The sequence below is a fragment of the Sitophilus oryzae genome, unplaced genomic scaffold (assembly GCF_002938485.1).
Source record: "Sitophilus oryzae breed Bouriz unplaced genomic scaffold, Soryzae_2.0 scaffold_734_pilon_pilon, whole genome shotgun sequence".
Classification (NCBI taxonomy): domain Eukaryota; kingdom Metazoa; phylum Arthropoda; class Insecta; order Coleoptera; family Curculionidae; genus Sitophilus; species Sitophilus oryzae.
In genome coordinates this window covers 850,412-876,684 of record NW_022147345.1, presented here as the reverse complement: position 1 = coordinate 876,684, position 26,273 = coordinate 850,412, and the positions used below count along the sequence as shown (strand labels likewise).

General features: G+C 31.5%; 1 protein-coding gene across 1 annotated transcript; it reads left to right on the top strand.

Annotated features, from left to right (window-relative positions):
• Nucleotides 1-352: 352 nt before the first annotated feature.
• LOC115888372 (cytosolic non-specific dipeptidase-like) lies at nt 353-13,601 on the top strand. Its single transcript, XM_030908089.1, is given in 8 exon segments — nt 353-623; nt 679-899; nt 956-1,120; nt 1,123-1,172; nt 1,225-1,457; nt 10,542-10,962; nt 12,675-12,926; nt 13,403-13,601. Coding segments are annotated over 8 exon segments (1,422 nt in total). The 5' UTR covers nt 353-588; the 3' UTR covers nt 13,448-13,601.
• The last annotated feature ends 12,672 nt before the right edge of the window (nt 13,602-26,273 follow it).

The following is a 26,273-nucleotide window of genomic DNA, read 5'->3' as shown; positions in this document are numbered from 1 at the left end:
ATCTTCTCTCAGAAGATCGCTGCCGGTGGCACATCGGTTCTCCACGCGCATGACTTCACCGGGATAGTAATTTTCTGTTAAGCTCCGCCCACTACATGCGTAATATCACTTGTGTCTAGCCCTAGCAGGCAACTGTTAAGCCCGACCAATCACGTTAGAGTTTTTGACAAACACAAATGAATTAACACACTCCAAATAACCACGCTAACCAACCTGATTGGTCAAGCTTAATAGTTGACGGCTAGGACTAGACACTTCTGTAATATCTTATCTAACCCTCCTTGTATCATGCACTGTAACCTCACCTATGTAAACAATATTTTAATAATGTACCTATTCTCTGATTTTAATCTTAACACTTAAAAGATTATACTTATGCTACATTATTGGCTATAAAGCAGATATTAGACTTAATAAATATTTTGGTGGGTAGAATTGATTAAATAACTTTTTATCTATTGTGAAAAACCTTATTGTGTTGGGAATATAAAAAATCATATTTATTCAATTTAAGTTCATTAGTCTCTCTGATTAATTGTTTTCACTTGGTTGCTACTAGTTGTCATCAATTTTGAAATTATAGCCGAGATGGGGTTACCACCTGTATTAACTAAGCTATTTAAGTAAGTTTAATATTTTTCTTATTAGAATTAAATTTTATTACATACTATTTTGTAGAAAGGTTGATGAAAATAAGCAGGAATATATTAACAATCTGAAAGATGCTGTGGCAATTAAATCGGTGTCAGCGTGGCCCCAAAATCGGACCGATATTAAAAAAATGCTAGAGTGGGCTTCGACAAAATTACAAGCCTTAGGAACAACCGTAGAACTACGGGATATTGGTACTCAGACATTACCTGACGGATCAACAATTCCACTCCCACCTGTTTTATTAGGTTAACTTTTATTTTTTGCTACCAAAAAATCTATTATAACTATAACAATTTAACAGGAACATTGAGAACATGCGCTAGAAAGAAGACTGTCCTGGTTTACGGTCACTTGGATGTACAACCTGCCTTGTTTGAAGATGGATGGGACACAAAGCCCTTCGAACTCACCGAAAAAGATGGTAAACTGTTTGGCAGAGGTTCTTCAGACGATAAAGGGCCTGTCCTGGTTGGATTCATGTTCTGCAAGCCTATAAAGCAGCTGGTGAAGACATTCCAGTAAACTATATTAATTATTTTTTTTTAAATATATACATAGACTATTTGTTAGGTTAATGTCAAATTTGTCTTCGAAGGCATGGAAGAATCAGGTAGTGTGGGACTGGAACCTTTGCTCTATAGTGAACAGGATAAGTTTTTGAAAGACGTCGATTACGTATGCATTTCGGATAATTATTGGTTGGGTACAGAGAAGCCCTGTATTACGTATGGTCTGAGGGGTGTTTGCTATTTCCACCTCGAAGTGGAGTGTGCATCAAAGGACTTGCATAGTGGTGGTACTGTGTAAGTATTTTTTTTTGATAATTATTGGAAATGGTCTTTTTAAAGAAAAATTTATAGCTTCTATTTTGGGGCCAAATCAATTTTTTGGTCAGAAATAATAAACCCACTATAAAAATACAAAATTAAAGAACAATCCCAATAGACTGTAAAAAATACCAAGTCTTGCAATCAGGGTTGCCACCCGTCCCGATTTTGTCGGGACAGTCCAGATTTTGATCCAAAGGTCCTGCGTACCCTCGCAAAGCACTAATGTCCCGATTTTATATATATATATATATATATATATATATATATATATATATATATATATATATATATATATATATATATATATATATATATATATATATGTATACAAGGCATGTTTTTAAGTAAGTACCGTTTTGCGATTCCGCCGCCGCAGCGCTACGGTCGGCGTTCCGCGCATGCGCGCTGGTTACCTACATCTCTTGTCTATGCACAGACGCCAGTACAGTCTGATTCTTCATTGTATATGTTGTTTATTGAGTGTTTAAGATGCCTCCGACAATCGTGAGCCCCGCCGATTGTGAAGTACGGGCTGTCATACGATTTCTTAGTGCTAAAGGCGTAAAACCGATCGATATTCATCGTGAGATCTGTGAAGTTTACGGACAAACCATTATGAGTGATGGAATGGTAAGGAAAAGGGTGAGAGCATTTAAAGATGGCCGCACAAATGTGCATGATGAAGAACGGAGTGGGCGTCCTTCGGTCGTTAATGAAGATTCGGTGCAGAAAGTGGACAAAGAGGTGAAAGAAAACAGACGCTTTACAATTTCATCATTGTGCGACTACTTTCCTCAATGTTCTCGTAGTGTTTTGTATCGCATTGTGACCGAGAACTTGAATTACCGGAAATTGTGTTCACGTTGGGTTCCGAAAATGTTGACGGATTTGCACAAAACCCAACGTTTAGGCAGTGCATTGACTTTCCTTGAGCAGTACTACAATGAAGGTGAAGATTTTTTAGGCAAAATTGTTACTGGTGACGAAACATGGGTGGCCTACGTCACACCAGAATCGAAACAACAGTCCATGGAATGGCGACATTCATCATCACCCAAAAGAGTGAAGTTTAAGCAAACAATTTCTGCCCGGAAAATCATGTGCACAGTTTTTTGGGACAGAAAAGGAGTATTGCTAGTGGAGTTTTTGCCTCGCAATGAGACAATCAATGCAGCATCTTATTGTGAGACATTGAACAATCTGCGCCGTGCAATCCAAAACAAAAGATGTGGCAAGTTGAGTAAGGGTATTGTTTTGCTGCATGACAATGCCCGTCCACATGTGGCTAATCGGACCAAAGATCTCATCAAATCTTTTAATTGGGAAACTCTAGATCATCCTCCATACAGCCCTGATCTGGCGCCCAGTGACTACCATTTATTCCTGCACTTGAAATAACACCTTGGCGGTCAGCGTCTTCAAGACGATAACGAAGTCAAAAGAGTTGTGATACAGTGGTTAACCAGTCAGGCGGCAGAATTTTATGAGGAGGGTATTGAAAAACTGGTGCCACGTTATGACAAGTGCCTCAATATTCACGGAAATTATGTAGAAAAGCAGATTAAGGTACAGGCTTTCATGTAAAAATAAAATTATTGCGATATCTTTGCACGTTTTTTTTTAATTCCAAAACGGTACTTACTTAAAAAACATGCCTCGTATATATATATATTGTAAGAGCGAGTAAGAAAAATAAAATATTTTTTTTTGTTTATATAGCATAATATATGAATGGTGTTAATATCAATTTAATATTCAAACAACATTAACAAAAGAAACTAAACTCACCTTAGATGTCGGGACACTTGTGTAATGCTCTCACTCTATGATCACGCAATTTGCAATCTATTAAAATAAAATATACTTGAGCATCAGTGGAAAACGCACATGATCACATCACCATAATCCAGTATATAAAATAGTTAAATATTTTTAATATTGTTTCGTAGCTAAGCGACAAGGCGTCTCTCCCACGCACAAAAAGGATGGCCACAAAGCGACATAGCATAATATTGTTGTACCGCAGCTAAGCGACAAGGCTTCTTTCCCACGCACAAAAGGGATGGCCACAAAGCGACATAGCATAATATTGTTGTTCCGCAGCTAAGCGACAAGGCGTCTTTCCCACGCACAAAAGGGATGGCCACAAAGCGACATAGCATAATATTGTTGTTCCGCAGCTAAGCGACAAGGCGTCTTCCCACGCACAAAGGGATGGCCACAAAGCGACATAGCATAATATTGTTGTTCCGCGGCTAAGCGACAAGGCGTCTTTCCCACACACAAAAGGGATGGCCACAAAGCGACATAGCTTAATATTGTTGTTCCGCAGCTAAGCGACAAGGCGTCTTTCCCACGCACAAAAGGGATGGCCACAAAGCGACATAGCTTAATATTGTTGTTCCGCAGCTAAGCGACAAGGCGTCTTTCCCACGCACAAATGGGATGGCCACAAAGCGACATAGCTTAATATTGTTGTTCCGCAGCTAAGGGACAAGGCGTCTTTCCCACGCACAAAAGGGATGGCCACAAAGCGACATAGCTTAATATTGTTGTTCCGCAGCTAAGCGACAAGGCGTCTTTCCCACGCACAAAAGGGATGGCCACAAAGCGACATAGGTTAATATTGTTGTTCCGCAGCTAAGCGACAAGGCGTCTTTCCACGCACAAAGGGATGGCCACAAAGCGACATAGCTTAATATTGTTGTTAAACCCACGCACAAAAGGGATGGCTACAAAGCGACATAGCTTAATATTGTTGTTAAACAATTTGGGTCATACACGTAAAATATAAAACACTCAAAATAATAATACTAAATACCATTTGATAATTTGCCAGGTATTAAAAATCACACCCAATAAATATTACTAAAATACTCTTTGATAAATAGCTGTCCATTACGTATCTTTAATAAATAACACTAAAACACTCTTTGATAAACATCTATCTTTTAACTAAACAATATTAAAATGCCTTTTGATAAATACTTGTCTACTATAAAACACACACACACAAGTAATACTAAAATACCCTTCTCTATCTACTACTAAAGCTCAGTGATAACTGTTAACTAAATAATATTAAACTATTCCTACACAAATCCCAGTAATGCCCGTGAATGAACAAAATACACTCACCTGTATAATACTTCATTCCTTCTATTCAGTCCCAGAAATATTTTCCACACAATTATAATCTGAATTTAATATTTTTTTTGATAAATGGCGACGTCAGTCAAAATAATCATCAACAATGCAAACCGCATCGTCTAGGAAACGACATTTTATACATGCGGTCAAGAAAAGTCAATTAGAGATTCAAATAAAATATTATTTCTTAAAATAACACAATTTAATATAAACAATTTTTTAACGGAAAACAAGACTCTATATATATATATATATATATATATATATATATATATATATATATATATATATATATATATATATATATATATATATATATATATATATATATATATATATATATATATATATATATATATATATATATATATATATATATATATATATATATATATATATATATATATATATATATATATATATATATATATATATATATATATATATATATATATATATATATATATATATATATTTGTTTAATAGCCACGTTATTATTAAACAATAAAATTGTAAAATTTATTAAAAATACATGTTTCTTAATTTCTTGAATTTAAAAATATTTCCACAAATTAATTAAAATCTTAGAAATTTTAGAATTAAAAGAAGTAGATATTGATACTCTGTTTAATGAATATTCAATAATAAAAACTTGCATAAAGGAAGTTTGCAAAAATCATATAAAACTTATAAACTCACCGGCAAAAAAAAACGGCCACTAAAAATTAGTCCCAACTTCAAAGTTTCATTTCTCGTGAACCACTCATTAGATTTTGATGATTTTTTCTTTTAATTGTAAATTAATTCCTTCTTAACGGATGCTACGTTAGAAATTTTTATTCCGAATTCATTTTGAGCATATACAGGGCACAACAATAAGACGAAGTTTTTTGCCCGAACTTGAACACCTTGTAGGGTGCAGCAGCTGTAGTAGCTATTGCTAAATCAAATCACATTGTAGCCTCATCTTTTGTGAGCATTTTGGTTTTTTAATCACAACATTATCTCTCTTTTTATTGGAGATACGCTGCTTTAAAACGAACGTCTCGGAAAAATGCTTCGCAGGCAGAAAGTTTTATGGTAAATAATCAAGGCGACATAGGCGAAAACAAGGCGAAAACGGATTTATGAGTATTTGCAATATGACAACAACGGTTGTCAAATTAAAAAATGCCATTATCTGTGACGGATGTTGCTCGTATTGTGGCCACAAAACATCCCTCTTTAGAACTTCGTCTATCATGTTAAGAAATGAAAGTAAATAATAAACCGCCTCTCGTGTTTGTTCGCACTCAAAAAATTTCAATTAATGCCTGTATATATTTTTAATATATTTTTTAAAATTACATTTTTTAATTCTAAAGTAATATATTACATTTAAATGGAATATATTAGGTACATAACAATTATGTCAATTACAGGCTTACAAGCTTGTTTTCTAACATTTTTTAAATAAAACGAATTATAAAATTTCAATATATATATATATATATATATATATATATATATATATATATATATATATATATATATATATATATAATAGAAAGTAGTCTCGACTGACTAGTGAGAATATAAATCTGGGATTTAGTGGGGTTGCAGTCGGAAGTTTAAATAAAACGAATTATATATATATATATATATATATATATATATTTGTCGTAGGTATGAAAAAAGTAAAATATAAAATGGACAAACGCTTACTTACATTGCAATAAAACTTCCACTTTTAGTTTTGCAATCCAAACGCAATATTTCTATTTTACAAATAAAAATATCCGACAACACTAAAATCACTGAAACTTCCGCGGCTGACAACGAAAACTGAAAAATATAACGGCACTTTTTGTTCTGGACCTGCATATCAACATTACGCTGTACTATTATGTGTTTGTTGTTGAAATAATATAAAATATCTAATTATAACTTGTAAATTTTAATATTTTAACATGATTTTAACTACTTTTGACAATAAACAACTTTTTGTTATCAAGATGACATTTTAGACGGCAACTGACATATATGTCATAATATTTGAATCTTAAATATGTATGTAATATAATTCAAATTACTATAATGCAACTTTATACAAGAAAACATTTATACATTCATAAAATACAACAAAGTCTAATAATATAGTTTGAAAACAATGAATTGAATTAAAATTGAAAAAGTTAAGCGCGACCCCTTGTGTCCAAATTAGATGATTAAATTTTCGCAATTTTTACACCATTTGATGACCGGTGGCGCCTCTAGTGTTTGTTCGGGCGGTTGGGCTTTTACTCCCGCTTATGGCCATTAAAGAAAAAGTTCTAAAGGGGGATGTTTTGTGATTGTGGCTTTAATTGAGGATGGCCGAAGTCAACGTTATGTGTCCGATTCCCTGGGCATACCTCGAACAACAGTCCAGGATGCCTGGAATCGGTATAAGGAAACGGGAAATTTTACCAGGCAAGTGGGTTCCGGGAGAAAACGGAAGACAAATGCAATTGACGACCGCTTTATTGTCCTGAATACTTTACAAAATCGTAGAATTACAGCGTTTCAGAATCAACATCTGCTACAAGCCGTGCGTAGAACTCAAGTCAGTGAGAGAACAATCCAACAAAGACTAAAAGAAAACAGCTTCTGTTCAGTCTGCAAGGAGGCCTACAACAGGACCCCAGCTACTTCCAAGACATCGTCGAGCACGTCTGCAGTTTGAGCGTTTACATGTGAATTGGTTTGGTCGCGTGTATGCAGCGTATCTCCAATACAAACGGGGATAATGTTGTGATTAAAAAAAGAGAATGCTCACAACAGATGAGACTACAATATGATTTGGTTTAGCAATAGCTACTACAGCTGCTGCACCCTACAGGGTATCACAAAGTTCGAGCAAAAAACTTCGTCTTATTGTTGTGCCCTGTATATGCTCAAAATAAATTCAGAATAAAAATTTCTGACGTAGCATCCGTTAAGAAGGAATTAATTTACAATTTAAAGAAAAAATCATCAAAATCTATTGAGTGGTTCGCGAGAAATCCAACTCTGAAACTGGGACTAATTTTTAGTGGCCGGTTGTAAAATAAAGTATTTTTAAAACTAGAGTAAATTATATGCCTTCATTGTTTAAGGGGTTGTTATTTATATATTTTCACGTACGATGTTGAAGTAGACAGACGCTAGAAATAGATGTTCAGTTAAGCTCATTAGAACGGAACAAAACAAATCTCATTTAATTTTTAATATATCGCATATAAGAATTTTTGGACTTTATTAAAAATGACAAGGCTCTTATTATTACAGCAACAAAACAAATAAAAAATATTCATTACAGTTGGAGGTTGGAACCTTTGGTGTTACAACAGCAAAATAAAACACTCATTCACTGCAATACACGAAAACACTTTGCTTTTAACACTGGACACTCGTTTCGCTAACAATAAATTTGAGGCTAACCATTAGTTTTCATCATCTGCTGATGATGTTAAGCTGATTAATGAAACGCGCGTCCAGTGTTAAAATAGTAAAGTGTTTTGGTGTATTGTGGCGAAAGTGTTTTATTTTGCCAAAAAATGTTCATTTAAAAATAATTAAATAAACTAATAAAGCCAATTATACAGATTATACAGCGGAAACGTTCGATTTTGTTTAGGTTTTGTTCTAGTTCTTTTAAATTATTTAATTGATTGTTTACTAATTTTGTTTTCAACTTTTCATTTTTTATTTTTAAATAATTATTTATAAATTTCGAATAGTTTTTTTAAGTTAAAGTTTAAGCAAAAAGGCATAAAATATTGTTTCAAAGTCCGATGGGCACATAAAATTTTACATTTAAGAAAAAAGGTTGCACCAGTACTGTCCCGATTTTTTAAATACACAAGGTGGCAACCCCGCTTGCAATGCAATTCTTTCTGAGGCTCGATTCTGTAAACATTGCTGTCTAGTGACTCATCAATCGTATACAAATACCATAGGCGACAGGAAATTTCTTACTACGGAGCTTACAGAATCCCACTGCTGATGTAAAACCAAGTTAAGGCACCATAATTATAAGAGAATAATCTACTAATTTACCATTTTGATTACTGTAAGTAAATCTAAACAGTGCACTTAAGAATAAACTTTTTTAATAATCAGTAGAATATTATGCACTTTCCAAGTCATTATTTTATCAAACAAAAAATATTTTAGATATATATATATATATATATATATATATATATATATATATATATATATATATATATATATATATATATATATATATATATATATATATATATATATTTATATTGTAGTTTTTACATTTAGGGCTCGAACACACTGACGACCAGGTCGCTGCTACCTCTAAAACCATTAAAGCAAATGATACCGCGCACACTAACGTCCTGGCCGTCCGTTTGGTTGTGACTGTAGACTGTAGACTGCACTAAAAAACTTATTTTCTGCCGCTTGTTGCCGGTTTTGTTCCAAATTAATAATTTTTCAGATGAAATCCCTCAAATTTAACGCACAATATTTTATTTTCTATAAGATATAATGTTTTAGTGTAGTTTTTGCACACGTGCAGAAAATTCAAAGAAATAGTATACAGACTGGATCAAAGGGAAAATTAAATCTAGTCCATTTTTTTATCAAGGGTCGATTCTATTAAAAATTCAAAACATTTTTATATGACATACTCTATTTATGGTTGGTATGATACCTGTTATACCGTGGCGATGTTAAAAAATAAAAAAATCATATTCAAAGTTTTTCTACAACCACTTGTTTTTTTTTATTAAATTATTTTTGTTTAGTTGTATTGTAGTCATGTACAAGGAGGACAACTGTATTTTAAATATTATATTTAATTTAACCTTTTTTCAAACAGGGTCCATTAGACTATATTTCTACTAGGTATATTATATTTAAAAAAAAATTAAGAGTAAAAGTAACTTAAACATTCATAAAAATAGAAGTATTTGCTGTTGTAGATTCTCAGTAACAATAAAAAAGAGGATTTATATTGTAAACATTGAAATAACTGGAAGCTAAACTTTCTACATGCTTATATTTAGAGCCAGTGCCTGACGACCTTTTTTTACGATGGCCCTAATATGTTTACTTCTAAAGTCGATAAGAGTCATCAGTAGAAGTCCATATCAATAGAAAGAAGAAACAGAATATCTCTCTTTTTGTCGGTCGCGCGTACACAATGCTTTTTGTTCGGCCTATTTGTTCTGCTTGTTCGTGCGCACTCGGTTCGTTCGGGCTAAAATGCCTAAGTCTGGACGCACCTTTAGGAACAATACTGTTTTTGTCCTTTATTGATATAATGCTGAAAATCTCACGAATTACATGTCTCACTCTACACATATTAAATTACATAGACGTAGGATGTAGAATATTCTGTTATGAAACGACTGGAATGGAATAGCAGGCATCGCGGATTTGAAAAACATGAAAATAACGATGTTATCGTATAGTCGGGGTTGGATATTTTACTTACTCCATTTACCAAATCAGTATTTATTAACGAAAAATCCAAGAATATTTTAAATGCATTATTTAATATTAGAACATTTAATAAGCTCATGAATAGTAACTTCGCTTTTTAGTTAACTCGGATATTTTAACATTTCTGAAACTTAATTCTTTCTGAAACAATATTTTCTAATTGGTAAAACGTAAAAAAGTCGTTAGATCTGAGAACTCTGTTGAAACTGGTCGTTCATCTGGCCGCAGCTATAAACGCAATACATCCGGCCAGCCGCCGGCCAGGTCGTTGCGACCTGGTCATCAGTGAGTTAGAGCTCTTAACAACAACTTTGACAAATAAATTGCTAGTAACTGCCAGTGAAATGTTTCAGAAAATGATTATTTATATTTATAATTTATATATGTGATTAAATATCACAGTACTTTTTTTCATTAAATTAGACACGAAGCAATGACAGATTTAGTCTACTTGCTTGGCACCCTAGTCAACAAAGACGGCGAAATCTTGGTAACTGATTTAAGCAAAGACGTGGCAGTGCTCGCTCCTGAAGAACAAAAACTTTATGAGAAAATTTACTTCAACGTTGGCGAATACAAGGCTGATATTGGTGCGAAAAGATTGCTACATAACGAGAACAAAGAAAAAATTCTCCTACATCGATGGAGGTATCCTTCGTTGTCGATTCACGGGATAGAGGGCGCTTTTAGTGAACCTGGACAGAAAACTGTCATTCCCAAAAAGGTTATTGGGAAGTTTTCTGTTAGGATTGTGCCCAATCAAACGCCAGAGAAAGTGGAGAAGTGTGTTGTAGATTATGTGACGAAAAAATGGAAAGATTATGGTAGTCCCAATGAGATGAAGGTAGGTTTTTATTTTTAATGGTCTTTGTTTAAATTAGTATGTTAAATGTTACTTCTAGCCAGAGATATAGATGTAGGGGGAGTGAGCAAAAACGGTTTGCAGAAATTCTAATCATAGTGGCCGCCATATTCGCGCTTAGGTCTGTAGGGAAGGTCAGAAAGTAATAGCGATTATATGTTTCTTGACGATCTATTTTAATTAATCTTAAAAATATCGCTTAATATTAATTAGATTACTATAGCATATAAAATAGTACTTATTACAAATGCATATGCATAATGATCTTTTCATAAAGCCGAGGAAACATCTCACAACATAATATAGTACTGTAAATAGTAAAATTATTTTACATATAAATTATTATATACAGGCGTGGTCCGAACTGTATTCCGGAAACTTTGGCAGCATATTCTGCAGATAAAAATAAGTAAAAAAGTTTGTATAAATATATATCCTAAAATGCTTAGTTTTGGAGATACAGGGTGTAGAAGTTTTATTTTTATTTCAATTTTTTCGAAATAATTTCTGAAGTGACGTCAATATTTGGATGAAAATTGGTGTCTGGGAGTTTTTTCACATGAGAAATTTGATTTTGATGTCAATATGACTCCTATTTGTAGGGGGCGCCACCTACATGTGTTTTAACTGTTTTGAAGAGTAAAAAAGAGTGAAATTTGATTTTTTTTCCAAAGCAGACATATTATACAGGAAGTTCCAATATTCAACATTTAGTTTTGACTCACCCTGTATATATCAAACAAGATAACCTCAAGGGTAGATTAAATGATACTTTAACAGCGAGGATAGGTTAAAAACTTTATTTCTTCTCGCACGTCTTTTAATTGCTTCCATTTTTGAAAATTTTTGTATTTCTTTTCATAAGTTATTCGGGATTTAAATGGAAGTAATTTGGATATGGCGTTTGTCGCCTCAGCCTGAATATCTGTTTATTAATTTACTTATTTCGTTTTGAGCTATTTCTGGCTCCAATTAAATTACCAATGGACAAGAAAGAGAATTAAAAATTATTGACTCAAAACTGACAACTAAAGAGACAGCTTTATTTATTTGTCAAATTACATAGAAACCAACGCCAAGCCAGCACAATATTTTTTCTACTCGTAATAAATTCCTTGAAATTATAATTATTTCTGAATATTTTTTAAAACGTAAGTACGTCTGCTGGATCTGTGTCTATGAAAGGAATGCGGACAAAAAACATTTAAATAAACAGCAATATATTTTATACGTCGACTTGACGAGTACGTCACCGCAAATCGCTCCGCCCACTCATTTTATTGGCTACTTGCAAATTTGTCGAATTTTTATTGATGGGACGCGTCGTCCAAGAACGGTAACTGTTCTTGTGCGTCGTCTAATTTTTTACGAAAAACATCGAGAGAATATCGTTTCCCCTCTCATGGATACCCCGTAGCTACATAACGGACAGACGTACTGTAACTCGCTATGGAAAAAAATAATGTTTTATACACGACGATAAAATTGCATTATCGTCTCCCGAAATCTTTTCGGTCGACAATAAAATGCCATTTTATCGTCTTGTATAAAAAATAACTATTACAGACTTACATCTGTTTGGCCCTGTATCTCTTTGTTTATCATTTTACTATTATTTTAAATTCTCTGGAAATTATTTAATTTCATCGATTTCGTTTATTTTCTGTCGCTGTAAGTTCAAATATTTTTAACAGGCCTATCTTGCTCACGGTGGTTCCCCTTGGATGGAAGATCCCACTCATCCCCACTACAATGCTGGTGTCAAAGCCACAAAGCACGTCTATGGGGTGGAACCAGATCTAACCAGGGAGGGCATTTCCATTCCCGTGACCTTGGTCCTACAGAAAGCCACAGGGAAGAACGTCATTCTACTTCCGGTAGGATGTGGCGATGACGGAGCTCATTCCCAAAACGAGAAGATCGATATAAGGAATTATATCGAAGGGGTAGGTTTATTGACAACAGTTTTTAAATGAAACAGTTTGTTCTATAATGTTTTCAGTAATAATATATAATCTGTTATACTCATTATACTGGGCGTTTTAAATTCGACTCCCATTCGTGCCCATTGGGATCTTGGAATCAGTACTAACAGGGTGGCTGAAGTAAGTAATTGAACTTATTTTTGTCATTTCCGGAAAACGTATTATTAATAATAACTTATGTGCAATTAGTTTTTTGATTTTCTAAAAAGTAACGATAGGAAAAAATAAAATTGATTTTCAAAAAAAAACGTTTTTCCCAAAAAACTCAGCAATCATTGAAATTTTTAAAACTTTTTTAATGGCATCTTGGTGAGCATCCCAAGGCGCAACTTTGCCCAAATTTAACCATTTTCGCATCTATTACAGTTTCCGAGATACCAATGCTCTTACTTCGAATTTGTAGTAGTACCCTATATACATATATTTTTCTTTTTCAGACGAAATTGTTAGGTGCCTATCTTTATGAAGTTTCTCAACTTTAAATTCCACACAATACTGTATGATCGAAAAAAAACGGCCTCTAGTTGTCTTTGAAATGACGTGTATAATGTTGCTGAAGGAATTAATTTGTATTTAATACTATTATAATTATTATATTACATATATATTGAAAGAATAAATCATTGATTTTGTTTAGCATGTGTTTGTTTTAACCTTCGTTTTTGTTAATAAAATCTAATCTATTATTAATAAATATTTATTAAATATTAATGCCATAAATATTAAGCGCCAATTTTCTGTATATTCTTTATGTTAACCAATGTAACTATGAAAATTATTGTTTCGCGAAACATCGAATTTAATTTTAAATGTATTATAATTATGTACCGGGTGTCCCACTAAGAATAGCTCTCGGCTTTATCTCGGAAAGTATTAATCGTATGGCTTGCGGAAAAAAATATTTATAACTAAAGGGGCTATGACAAATTGCTGGAAATTATTTTCAAGTTTGTAGAGCGGCCGCTAGAGAGCGCAACTGCTATTAAAAATAAGAAAGAGGTGATTTGCACACTTTTGCCTAGATAACGGATACTATAAATAATATATTCATAATCTTCAGTAAATTTTGCATATTTTTTGTTAGAACTTTCCCCTCTCTGCCAAAATAAAGTGGTGGGGGAAGGTTAGATCTGTTTTTATTTAAACATTAATAACTCCGGACTGGATGAACGGAATCTAAAAAACGGGGACTCGTTTAAAAGAGCGTTTGTTACTTTATATTATAGCATATAAACAATAATAATAAGCTGTTGAATGTAGACGTTAGGGGGCACTGTCTGACAATTTAACAAACATTGCGCGTTTTTCAAAAAAAAAATAAATGCGATAGTATATATAATTTTAGCTGATAGTAAAGAGTAATAAAAGTTTAAAAAGTCAGCGAAAACCGCATCTTGATATCCTCTTTCAAACCGAAGATATTAGCAAAATTATAATAAATACGAAAAAATAAACCCTTTTAGTTACCTTATTTTTTTAAAACGGTTACAGTAGCCCTCTTGATTATGACCATTCTAATAAAAAATAAGATAGAAACGATTAGTTTATTCTAAAATCGACAATATACTATCTAATAATTAAGATACCAATGACAGTGAATAAGAAACGACGCCTCAGTGAAGTCATGGTAGGCTTTGGAAAAAAGATGCTTTTAACGTAATAGGTGGTAATAGTATAAACATCAAAGAGTTATTGAATCAACATTTTGATAGTCTTAGCAGCGTTTTTTCTCTTTTGAGGAAAGGCATTTTTAGAAAAGCGATTAAAAGATAAAAAAACGCTACTATGAGACTATCAAATTGCTGATATAATAATATTTTGAGTTTAAACTATCTCTTTAAAAGCAACTTTTTTCCAAAGCCTACCATGAATTCACTGAGACGTCGTTTCTTAGTCACTCTCATTGATATCTTAATTATATTAGATATTAATACACCTAATATTATGGTATTCTGGTACATTGTCTTAAACTTTCGTTTGAAAAAAGATATCAAGATGCGGTTTTCGCTGAATTTTTAAACTTTTATTACTCTTTAGTATCAGCTAAAATTACATATACATCGCAATTAACTTTTTCGAAAAAACGCGTAATGTTTTTTAAATTGTAAGAAAGCGCCCCCCTAGCGTCTACGTTCAAAAGCTTATTTTTATTGTTTATATGGTATAATATAGAGTAAGAAACGCTCTTTTAAACGAGCCCTCACTTGTTGGATTCCGATCAACCAGTCCGGAGTAATTAACATTTAAGCTTTTTTCGTTTTCCTGTTTACCGATTCTGAACCGTCCTAGAACTGTGATGCGTATGCGCAGAAGGAAATATGAAGACATTATTTCATTTGCACATGCGCTGCAGAGTTCTAGGACAGTTCAGAATCGGTAATATCAGGAAAACGAAAAAAGCTTTAAATAAAAACAGATCCAATCTTGGTAATGGTTTAGTATCACCACCCCCTCCACTTATTAGCTCTGTTATTAGTATCCCCCACAAGAGACGGCATATTGATGGCATATTGTTTTTGAAACATCCTGTAGGAAAAAATAACATAGCATCTGTCCAGTGCCTTCTATTAAAAGATCAGCCTACGGGCGAGATTTATGACGTCACGCTAGTTAGATATAACGGATTAATAAATATGTTGTAGAATACATGGAAAACATAATTATTCCTCAGATTTTTGGTTTGTATTTTAAAAATGATATAGTTTAAATGAAATATACATAATATACAGTTAATAACTACAACATATATACCTATTTATAGTAATAAATACTTTGGCAAATAAACTATGAACCATACAAATGCAGCAAATGTTTTACAATGTACAAATAATGTATAGGTACATAAGATAATGGGTAAAATGTAAATATATTTTAAATTTTGGGGTTTGAAAATCGATCTAATTTAACAAAAAACATTTAATATCTACTAATAGTGATGTATTATTATTTGCATTCACAAAATTTATATGTATATTTTGCAAGTATCAATGTTCGAAAAATTATATTTACAAATAATACAATATTATCTAAAAAGGCGTCAGCGATGGCTATGAAATGAAGATCGCTGGCATTTTATATGTTAAATTATTCTAAAATTTTTGATTTTCTTTGGATTTTAGGTTCAGGAAAAACGCTGATTAAGTTTTCATTTGGGTTTTCATTATTTTTATTTGGTTTTAAAAAAAAACGTTTCGGCTAACTATAGCCTTCACAGTGTTGTGTCATATGAGAAAAATAGTGTCGAATATAATCAAAAATTACATATACAATATAATTCACACCTCATAATGTTTACTGCAATTAATAAACTAATATAAACTTATCAAAAGATGACCACATATTTTTTAAAATTATTATTCTTAACACTAAAATTATCTACATTGACTATGGAGTACGCAGTAAACATTATGTGCGTGGTGTGAATATTTTATATGCAATTTTTGGATTATATTCGACACTATTTTTTCATATGACACAACACTGATGGAGGCTATAATGTTAGCCGAACCGTTTTTTTAAACCAAATAAAAATAATGAAAACCAAATGAAAAATCAATCAGCGTTTTTCCCGAACCTAAATTCCAAGAAAATTAAAAAATTTAGAATATTTAGAATCAAGGTTCAAGAATATCAAATTTTCCAAGATTGTAAAATTCTAGTTAATTATTTTATGTGTACAGTTATTTAGGGAATGTCATCGATGTTCATTTCCAAGCCAACTAGACGCCGATTTTTTTCGATGATATGGTATAATTCTACATTAAATGTAAATAACATTAGACCAATTAAAACAAAGAAATATGAATTTCTTTAGTATCAAAGGTTTTAGTGAGGTTAACACCTTTATTCTTTAAAACTTAATTTTGTATTTACGGAAATATACCAATTTTACTGTTATTTTATTCATATTATCTCTATTGCACCTCATAAAAAGGAAAATTATTCATAATATCAATACATAGTTTATTAACGTAGTTTTCATGTAGTTAATGAACTGGAAAAAGACGTAGTTTTGAAGAAAAACTACACGTAGTTAATCAGGTAAATTACGCCTTAATTAACTACTTCCGAACCCTGATGTTCATTTCCAAGCCAACTAGACGCCGATTTTTTTTTCGATGATACGGTATAATTCTTACGTAAAATGTAAATAACATTAGACCAATTAAAACAAAGAAATATGAATTTCTTAGTATTTTTAGTAACACCTTTATTCTTAAAACTATTGTATTCAGCCATCACTTAAATATTTGATATTAATTTGGTATTATAAATAATCAATACTATTCATTAAAAATTACTGAACAAATATATGTTATGCTTAACATACATTATATATTATCAAACAAAAACACATTCTTCTTTTAAACTGTATCAGTCTTGTCTTTACAAAAATCTTTTTAAAATTTGAACTCAAAATAATAATCTTTTTCATGATCTCTAATACACATATTCTTTATTTTTCCCTAGATCATAATACCTACTTACGTGTTTGAATCTATCGAAGCTGAACCAGCAACACTTGGAGTGGAGATTCCACAATATGAATAAAATAAACATAATTGTCCAGTTTTCATTAATACCATCATGGGAGAATATTATTTTTAAATTTATTAAAGATATTTTCAATAAAATTCTCTTGATTTATAACTCGTACCCACTTTTCTTGCTCTTCGGACACTTTAGGCTGCCTAGTATAATAACTATCCTTAGTAACTATCCTTTCCACCAGGAACACAACAAAGATGAGGCATAGCACCAATAACACACTCCACTTAAGCTTTATTGATGAATTGTTAGAGTCTTAAAAAACACACACAAAAATCACGATAAGTAAAAAATGTATGGGCACTTTTAGGTTAAATCACTTGCACAACGTGTAATTTTTAAAATTTCTATTTTTTATGCGAAACCGAGAGTGACCATATATCTGGTAGTAGTTTATGTCACTTCAACACCAAAATAATTAGTTTTTGCACTACAATAATAAATAATACCAAAATCAAAGAGTTAAAACCAAAAATCAACCGACAAAATATGAAACGGAATCTAACCCAATATCTAAGTATGTACAGCTGATAAAATAATTAAGTCCGCCCGTAGGCTGATCTTTTAATAGAAGGCACTGACGATACGCCACCGAAACACCTTCGTTGTCGTCTGGAGAACTAATTTTCGTAATTGACAGGTTGACATGATTTCACATGATAATTTTATTGGCTGAAACATTCATCTCTGTCAGAAATTTTATCTGCTTTATTTGACATTTGTTTTCCGGTTATTTTTCGTTTGTGTTGTTATCTAGTTAAAATTATATTATTATTTCAATTTTTCATAAATAAAATTCAAAATTATTTATTCACATATATTTATTTGAAATATGGAACAACGTGACTAAATAAATATAAAAATATAGAGGAACATAATTGTTTCAATACCAAACTGTTAATTATATGTACTTTTAGCGTAAATTAGTTAAGGTAATCGTGCATTACTTACAGTAATTTGTAAATAAACACACGTATTCGCAGACTTCAAGGACAGAAAACGGACACAGGAACACATGAAAACTGGGAGCCTTATACAAAAACCTGAAAACAGAAAAACAATTTTTTTATACTAAAATTAACAATGTAAAAGTATCAAGTGGTATAAAATATAAATATACTGTTTGCTTGACAAAAGATTATTCCATTATTCCCAAAGAGGCCTGGCTTATAAAATCAAAAGAAGCAAAGAGACTTTTGTAAAGTTTGTTGTAGCTAGTTGTAGTTTTCAGCTAAATTTATTTCTAACATTGACAATACGTGTTCAGAGTGTCAAGAGGAGAATGTCAGTTAATTAGATTTATGCACAGTTTATCAGATATCAGTTAATTTATTGCATTATTGACAAATTCAAATCGCATCATACTAATTTAACGAAATATAAAATTGATAGTTAAAAATGATCTTACCTTCTGTAAATTGCTTCCATTTTCAGAAAAATCGCCGATCAAAGATATTATAACACCATTTTCTTGCATAATAAAATGTAAAAACAGTGTTTATTTACGACCTATATTTTTCATAGACATGGGATGTAACACTGCAGAAACGTCGTTTTCTCCAGGATTTTTCATGTAATATATATTTTATAAACTTTATTACCTTTATATTTATAAATTTCAGCCGAAATATTAAAATGAAATTCCGAAACTAAACGGTTTGAATGAAAATGGCGTCGAATATTTTCGAATTTGTTCTAGAACAAATTTGAAGTTGTCTCTGAAATTTTAAATTGAAATCTGTCAATTCTAAACTGTGAAGTTAGACAATAGTTAGACAAAAACAATGCTGTCCTTGTCTACGGCGGCCATACTTGTCGTAGAGGAGAATGACATTCTTGAATTTAATTGTATTTCTCCAATATTGTCACAGTTTTGAAACACATAATTAATGTTAACTAACAATAATAAATGATAGCTATACTAAATTTAAAATTGCAAACAGTATGTTTGAAAACAAATAAATTACATGACATAGACAATGACATAGACATGACAATTTCAGTTTTATGAAATTTATTTCCGTTTCCGGTTTTTAATGGCGGGCTAGAAGGAGGAGGTTTAAATCTGGGTTAATGGGCATATTTACTCTTTCTAGTCCCTACTTAATAAAACAAAATTACTGAAAATATTTATTTGGACACCAGAGGCAATGTAAATATGCAAGATTGATCATTAGCATTGTTAGAATACGATTTAACTACTGTTTTAATATCAAAATTTTTAAATAACATCAGTTATGCTGTGTTAAACTATTAGCAATGTAACAATGAGTGCACTGATTACAGAAACCCTATATAATAAGATCTTTGCTTGGCTTCACTGTATAAGTGGGACTTACAGTGGAAAAAGGCAAATAAAGAACAGAGTGAAAGAAACCCAAGTCTTTTTAAAGATCCTAATGTAAGTGGTATAACTATTTATTTAAAAAAATATGGATAGATGTTAAAGAAAAAACATTCAAATTATATACTATCAGTGTACAGATTAATTTAAATTCAATGAATGAATATAGCCTAAAATAAAACATCTGCGTAACATAACCTAGGAGGCCTTGTTATAAAATAAAAATAATCTACATACTAGCTGGTGGTTAAAATTACCTGTAGATACCTATTAACCACTATTTGAACAGTGCTATTTAGTGAATCTTACGCCAAAGCAATATAGGCTTCTAATATTTCAATAATAATTACTTACCGAGATGCTTCATTTCAATTGAAAAATAATGTACAGTGGTTGAAGTACTTTAAAGTTGAGATACGGAAAAATCATTTAGAAAAGTTTTTATCCCAAGATCTTTAAATTAAATGTAAAAATATTGTAACAGTTAATATATTTAGAATGCATTTTACGTAAAATATAATTCTTTGTGTTCTTGATATAACAGAAACGTTGATTTATATTTTTTTATGTAATAGGTGCATAAATTGTATATTAAATTTATATACTGTATATTTTATTTATTAAATTTAGTGGAATTTGTCAGTTAATAAAAACAAAAGTTGTAATATTATGTGCTATACTTTATTAAAGTGTTAACAAGGAACTTTATATCAAAAAAGATCTTTTGTACTTATAAATTTCAGCCGAAATATCATAAACAAACTTCCAATCAAATCTAAACGGCAAAAACTAAATGGCGCTCGACCTTGCCAGAGGCCTCGGGAGTTGACATATCGCTGACACACAGACAAAAGAAGAGGACGCCGACGTGCATAAAAATGTTCCGTAACAGAAGTTGACAGAAATCATATAGAAATATTCAGATTTTTTGTCTAGACAGTCTAGAAGGCCATGCTTTCTGCCTGGGTAGGACCGCGCCAGAACTGTTTCCAATTTTCGGTTTACTGTCACCCCCTGTGTACAGCCCCTTGGTACAGCCGATGAAGTAAACAAAAGTCCGCCCGCAGGCTGATCTTTTAATAGAAGGCACTGATCTGTCATCTGTATCTGTAACCAATCTGTGAACCAATCTGTCACTAAGCTGTCACCTGTCACCTGTGCTGTCACCTGTAACCACGACTTTGACAGATGAACTTGACAGATAAAATTTCTCTTGACAGATGAATGTTTCGATTCTGGACAGATGAATGTTTCAGCCAATAGAATTACTGGAAATCTATTCAACATCTTCTAGCGGTATGTATTTGGCGTAACGTAGTGTAATGACCTTGAATAGATTTCAGTAATTCTATTGCTGAAACATTCATCTGTCAGAAATTTTATCTGTCAAGTTCATCTGTCAAAATTTCAGCCAATAGAATTACTGGAAATCGATTCAAGGTCGTTAGGCAACGTTACGCCGATACGCCGTTTTTAGGATAGTGTGGCTGCATCCTTGAAGCCCCGTTCTCAGAACTGCGTCGTGTCGACAGCGACACAGTTTGACATTTCAAACAACCAATGGGAGCTATACTAAATTTAAAATTGACAGCTGTTTGAATTTTGTACAAATCTCATTGGTTCTTTTGACGTGTCGCTGGCGACAGTCGCTGTTCTGAGAACGGGGCTTGAAATGTAAACACAAAACATGACATAAACCAAAGCATAAACTATGGAGGCTAGAAGGAGGAGGCGAATCGACAATGGGCATATTTGAAATTTCTGTCCCTACTTTAAAGCAAGTTTCTCGGTTTGACACCAGAGGCACTGTAAGCGGGTTAGATTGATCATTTGCATTGTTAGAATACGATTTAACTGTGTTTTTACTAGTTTTTTTTAAATTTATAGTTATTTTATCGAATATAGCAATGTAACAATGAGTGTGATTAAAAAATCCTAATACTATCTTGCTTGGTACCTGGCTGTAAATCATTTGCATTGTTAGAATACGATTTAACTGTGTTTTTACTAGTTTTTTTTAAATTTATAGTTATTTTATCGAACTATTAGCAATGTAACAATGAGTGTGATTAAAAAACCCTATATAATAGATCTTGCTTGGTACCTGGCTGTATAAGTGGGACTTACAGTGGAAAAAAGGCAAATAAAGAACAGAGTGAAAGAAACCCAAGTCTTTTTAAAGATCCTAATGTAAGTGGTATAACTATTTATTTAAAAAAATATGGATAGATGTTAAGAAAAACATTCAAATTATATACTATCAGTGTACAGATTAATTTTAAATTCAAATTAATAGAGAATATAGCCTAAAATCAACATCTGCGTAACATAACCTAGGAGGCCTTGTTATAAAATAAAAATAATTTACCTACTAGCTGGTGGTTAAAATTACCTGTTGATATGTATTAACCACCATTTTTGAACAGTGCTATTGAAAGTGAATTTACGCCAAAGCAATATAGTATTCTAATATAAAATAATTTACTTACCTGAGATGCTTCATTTAAATTGAAAAATAATGTACAGTGGTTGAAGTACTTTTTGATTGTGTATATAAAACCATTTAGAATAGTTTTTATGAATAAGCTCTTTAAATTAATATGTAGGTATATTGTGCTTTTCAGGTATTTATTTAGAATGCATTTTTTAAACCATTTAGAATAGTTTTTATGAATAAGCTCTTTAAATTAATATCATACGGTATATTATATTGACAAAAAAACACTGAAAAGCACATATTTGTTTTCTACTGAAAATAATTCCAAAATAACTTGCAATCTGGCAACATCGAAGATGTGCGCATGCGTAGTGTCTGTGACTATATGCAGCAAAAACACGTTTCAAGGTCAGCCACCGGATCCACACCATTACCTTTTATTTATTAAATTTAGTGGAATTAGTCAGTTAATAAAAACAAAAGTTGTAATGTATTAATATTACTAAATAAATAAATATATGATGAAATAAGTCAGTGTATATACATATTTACCAACTCTTTTAAAATAAACTGAGTTCATTATTTATTCATTAATATTTTATTTACAAAAATTTACCTTTACAATTATCAGGTGACGTTGAATATAATACATATCTTGAATTTAATTGTCTATGAAACAGTGACAATTTGCAAAGCTTTGCTAATGACATTAAAACTTAAATTCAGAAAATCTAAAGAAAAAACACTATTGGACATAGGAAACATTTCAGCTTAATGTACCTATTCTCTGGGTTCACTTGGTTTCAGCCATGTTTCAGCCAGTTTCAGCTATAAAAATTTATGGGATAGATAACACTGATCGAAGGGTGCAACAGTAGTGTTCATCTTCACTTTCCATTGAAGTTATTCCTGATAAAATACTTTTAGTTTTCGTGATTCAGTTTCTGTCAATTGCGGTAAAACCACTACTAGTTTATTACGAAAGTTTTTAATGTTTATTAAAATGATATCAGACTGAACTGCTTGTAAACATATCAATATCAAATGTTTTTATGAAAAACTATTAATAAATCACTAACACAATCACACCATAAACTATTTAATTCGCATTTGTCATCAAGAAACAATTACTGTTCACATCAAATCACAGGTTGAACTGGTGATATTTGTTGCTGGAAATTCTATCTTTTTTGTACAATTGTTTTTATGGAAGATTTATTTTAGCAGCTTATATTTCTCTTCGGTCGTGTATGCACTAAAAGGAACCATATAATGAAACAATTTTATAAAAACAACTTAGAAAAAGAATATCTAAAACCGGCATCTGATATAACCTAATTTCTAACTTACTTTTCAAACTCAAATTTAAGGTTTTGTATTCACAATTTTAGCCACGCACATTGTTCAATTAGAAAAAAACACGTTTCTAAAAGCTAAATCTGGTAAAAATATGCCCAAACATTAACTGAACTCTATAATTTATAACAAAATAGTAATTCTTGCCATAAGAAGCTGTGTATTTCTCAATCTGTCGGATCACATGCGCCCCTAACGGCGATTTTCGAACTTCATTTAGATCTCAAAAACTGGGCCCATAATTTTTGCGTTCGATTCGCCTCCTCCTTCTAGCCTCATAGCATAAACCAAACTGTAACCTGCCAATGTAAACAAATATTTTAATCTTAACACTTAAAAGATTATACTTGATCAGAGTTGATTATACATTACCGTAAAATGGGGGGAATAGAAACATAGTGGTGAATAGAAACAAAATTTCTGAAAAAATCAAATCACGATTAAAAATATTCAAAGTAAAAAGAGTCGACATATCTAATTTTTCTATCATTGGTAATACACAATAAAATATATCTGTCAATCAGCTGATCAATAAATGTGAGATCGATTTATCACCCATTTTGTATGGCGCGAAAACTTTATAAATAAAATATTTATTTTTAAACTAATACATAAGCTGGTACATGTAAGTTGTTATATTATATGTACTGTTAATGGTAAAGGTGTGGATCCGGTGGCTGACCTTGAAGGCCATATTTGCAGCATTTGATCATCGATACTACGCAAGCGCACATCGTCGATGTTGCCAAATTGCAGTTTATTTTCGAATTATTTGCAGTTGAATTTTTTTTTGAATGTTAATCAATAATAATACAAATTCTATAATTAATTTTATAATTTCAGATTTATCTTGATATCCAAAATTAAGGTAAGAAGAATATGAATTGAATTGAAGGGATAATGAAGATTGTGAAATGAAAGTATTATGAATATATAAAATTGTAATAATGATAACATTTATTTTATATATTTACATTAGAATTAAAAATTATCATTTACGGATTTTTTTTAATGGTTTTAAACTTATTAGAATTATTTAATTTCTAGTTATTTACAGGCAACAATAGTTTTGATTATATGTATTGATGTATTGAAGTACTACCATGACGAGTCTTATAGAACAATATACACGTCAATGAGATAGAGGTAACATTTTACCTATAATGTTACTAATATAATATATTTTGATTATAATGTTTGTATCATAATTTCTTAAAATATATAGTGGATTAATAGCAATTTTTAGACATATATTTTATCGAAGAGTGTGTTGGTAAGACTAAAATAAGCTGAATAAGCTTTATGTTTTATCTTTTTCTCTTTAGAAGGAGATGGTTTGTGTCGTAGAATACATTACTGTATTTAATATCGTGTACTTTGATATTCTTTTCTTAATTTACTGTAATTTCTTGTTTCCTATAATGCCAAATCTTGACAATATGGTGAAGGTTGAGTTTTGATCTTATTAGTTTTATCCTTTTATCAAAGATAATTCTACTACTTGTGTTAACTATAATATTCTTTGGTTTTATACCTATGTTTATACAAGACCAAATTAAGACTTAGTTAGTTTGTGATTTATATTAAGATCTTTCTTATAATATTTGTTATGTCTTAATCTTAATACTATATTATGCTTTTGTCTGGAAAATAAATGTTAAAATATCTTAATTTTTGCATATCCTATTCCATATCCTTCCATTAGAAAAAAATATGGTTTATAAATCATATATGCTAAGAAAATCACATAAACTACTTGTAAGGTAAGAATAGAGAAATCATAAGGTAGCAGAAAAAATAAATAATAAGCAGAATTAAACAAGGTAACTGTTAATTAATGTTGCTGAAGCTGATTGTTACAATTTTAATTACGGAGGCTAAAAGGGTCTTTTAAGGCCTCCGTAATTTTGATGTAATGTTAAAAAACCTATTATGAACATGACATGGAGCTACAGCATTTAAAAATTAAAAAAAGAAAAAACTTGGACACGTCCCTTTTAATTTCCCGAATTTTTAATAAAACACTTTTAAACGTAGCATAATAATCTAGAGCAATTAGATTAATTATGGGAATCTAGAGTTTTATTTCTATATAATTTTATTGACTATGAAAATACATAATAAGCGTTCACGTGTTGTGCGAAATATTAAAAATAATATATAAATCCTTGATATAAATAATATACCGCGTACTATGATTGAAAAAAAAATAGCGTCAGCGATGACTATGAAATGAAGATCGCTGTCATTTTATATGGGAAATGTCCTCAATCGTCATTTCCCAGCCAACTGGACGCCGTTTTTCGATCATACGGTATATATTGACAAAAACACTGAAAAACACATATTTGTTTTCTACTGAAATAATTCCAAAATAACGTACAATCTGGCAACATCGAAGATGTGCGCATGCGTAGTGTCTGTGGCTAGCCATCACCGGATCCGTCAGCCACCGGATCCACACCATTACCCTGTTAATTATTGTTAAACCTACTTAAATATGTAATAATTTACTGTTTCTAATCACCTTGTTGGAAATAGAATAGATAAAAACCTTAACATCAATGTGTGTTTCTATTCTCCCGAATAGCAGGTGAATAGAAACACAAGTGTTATTTTTATT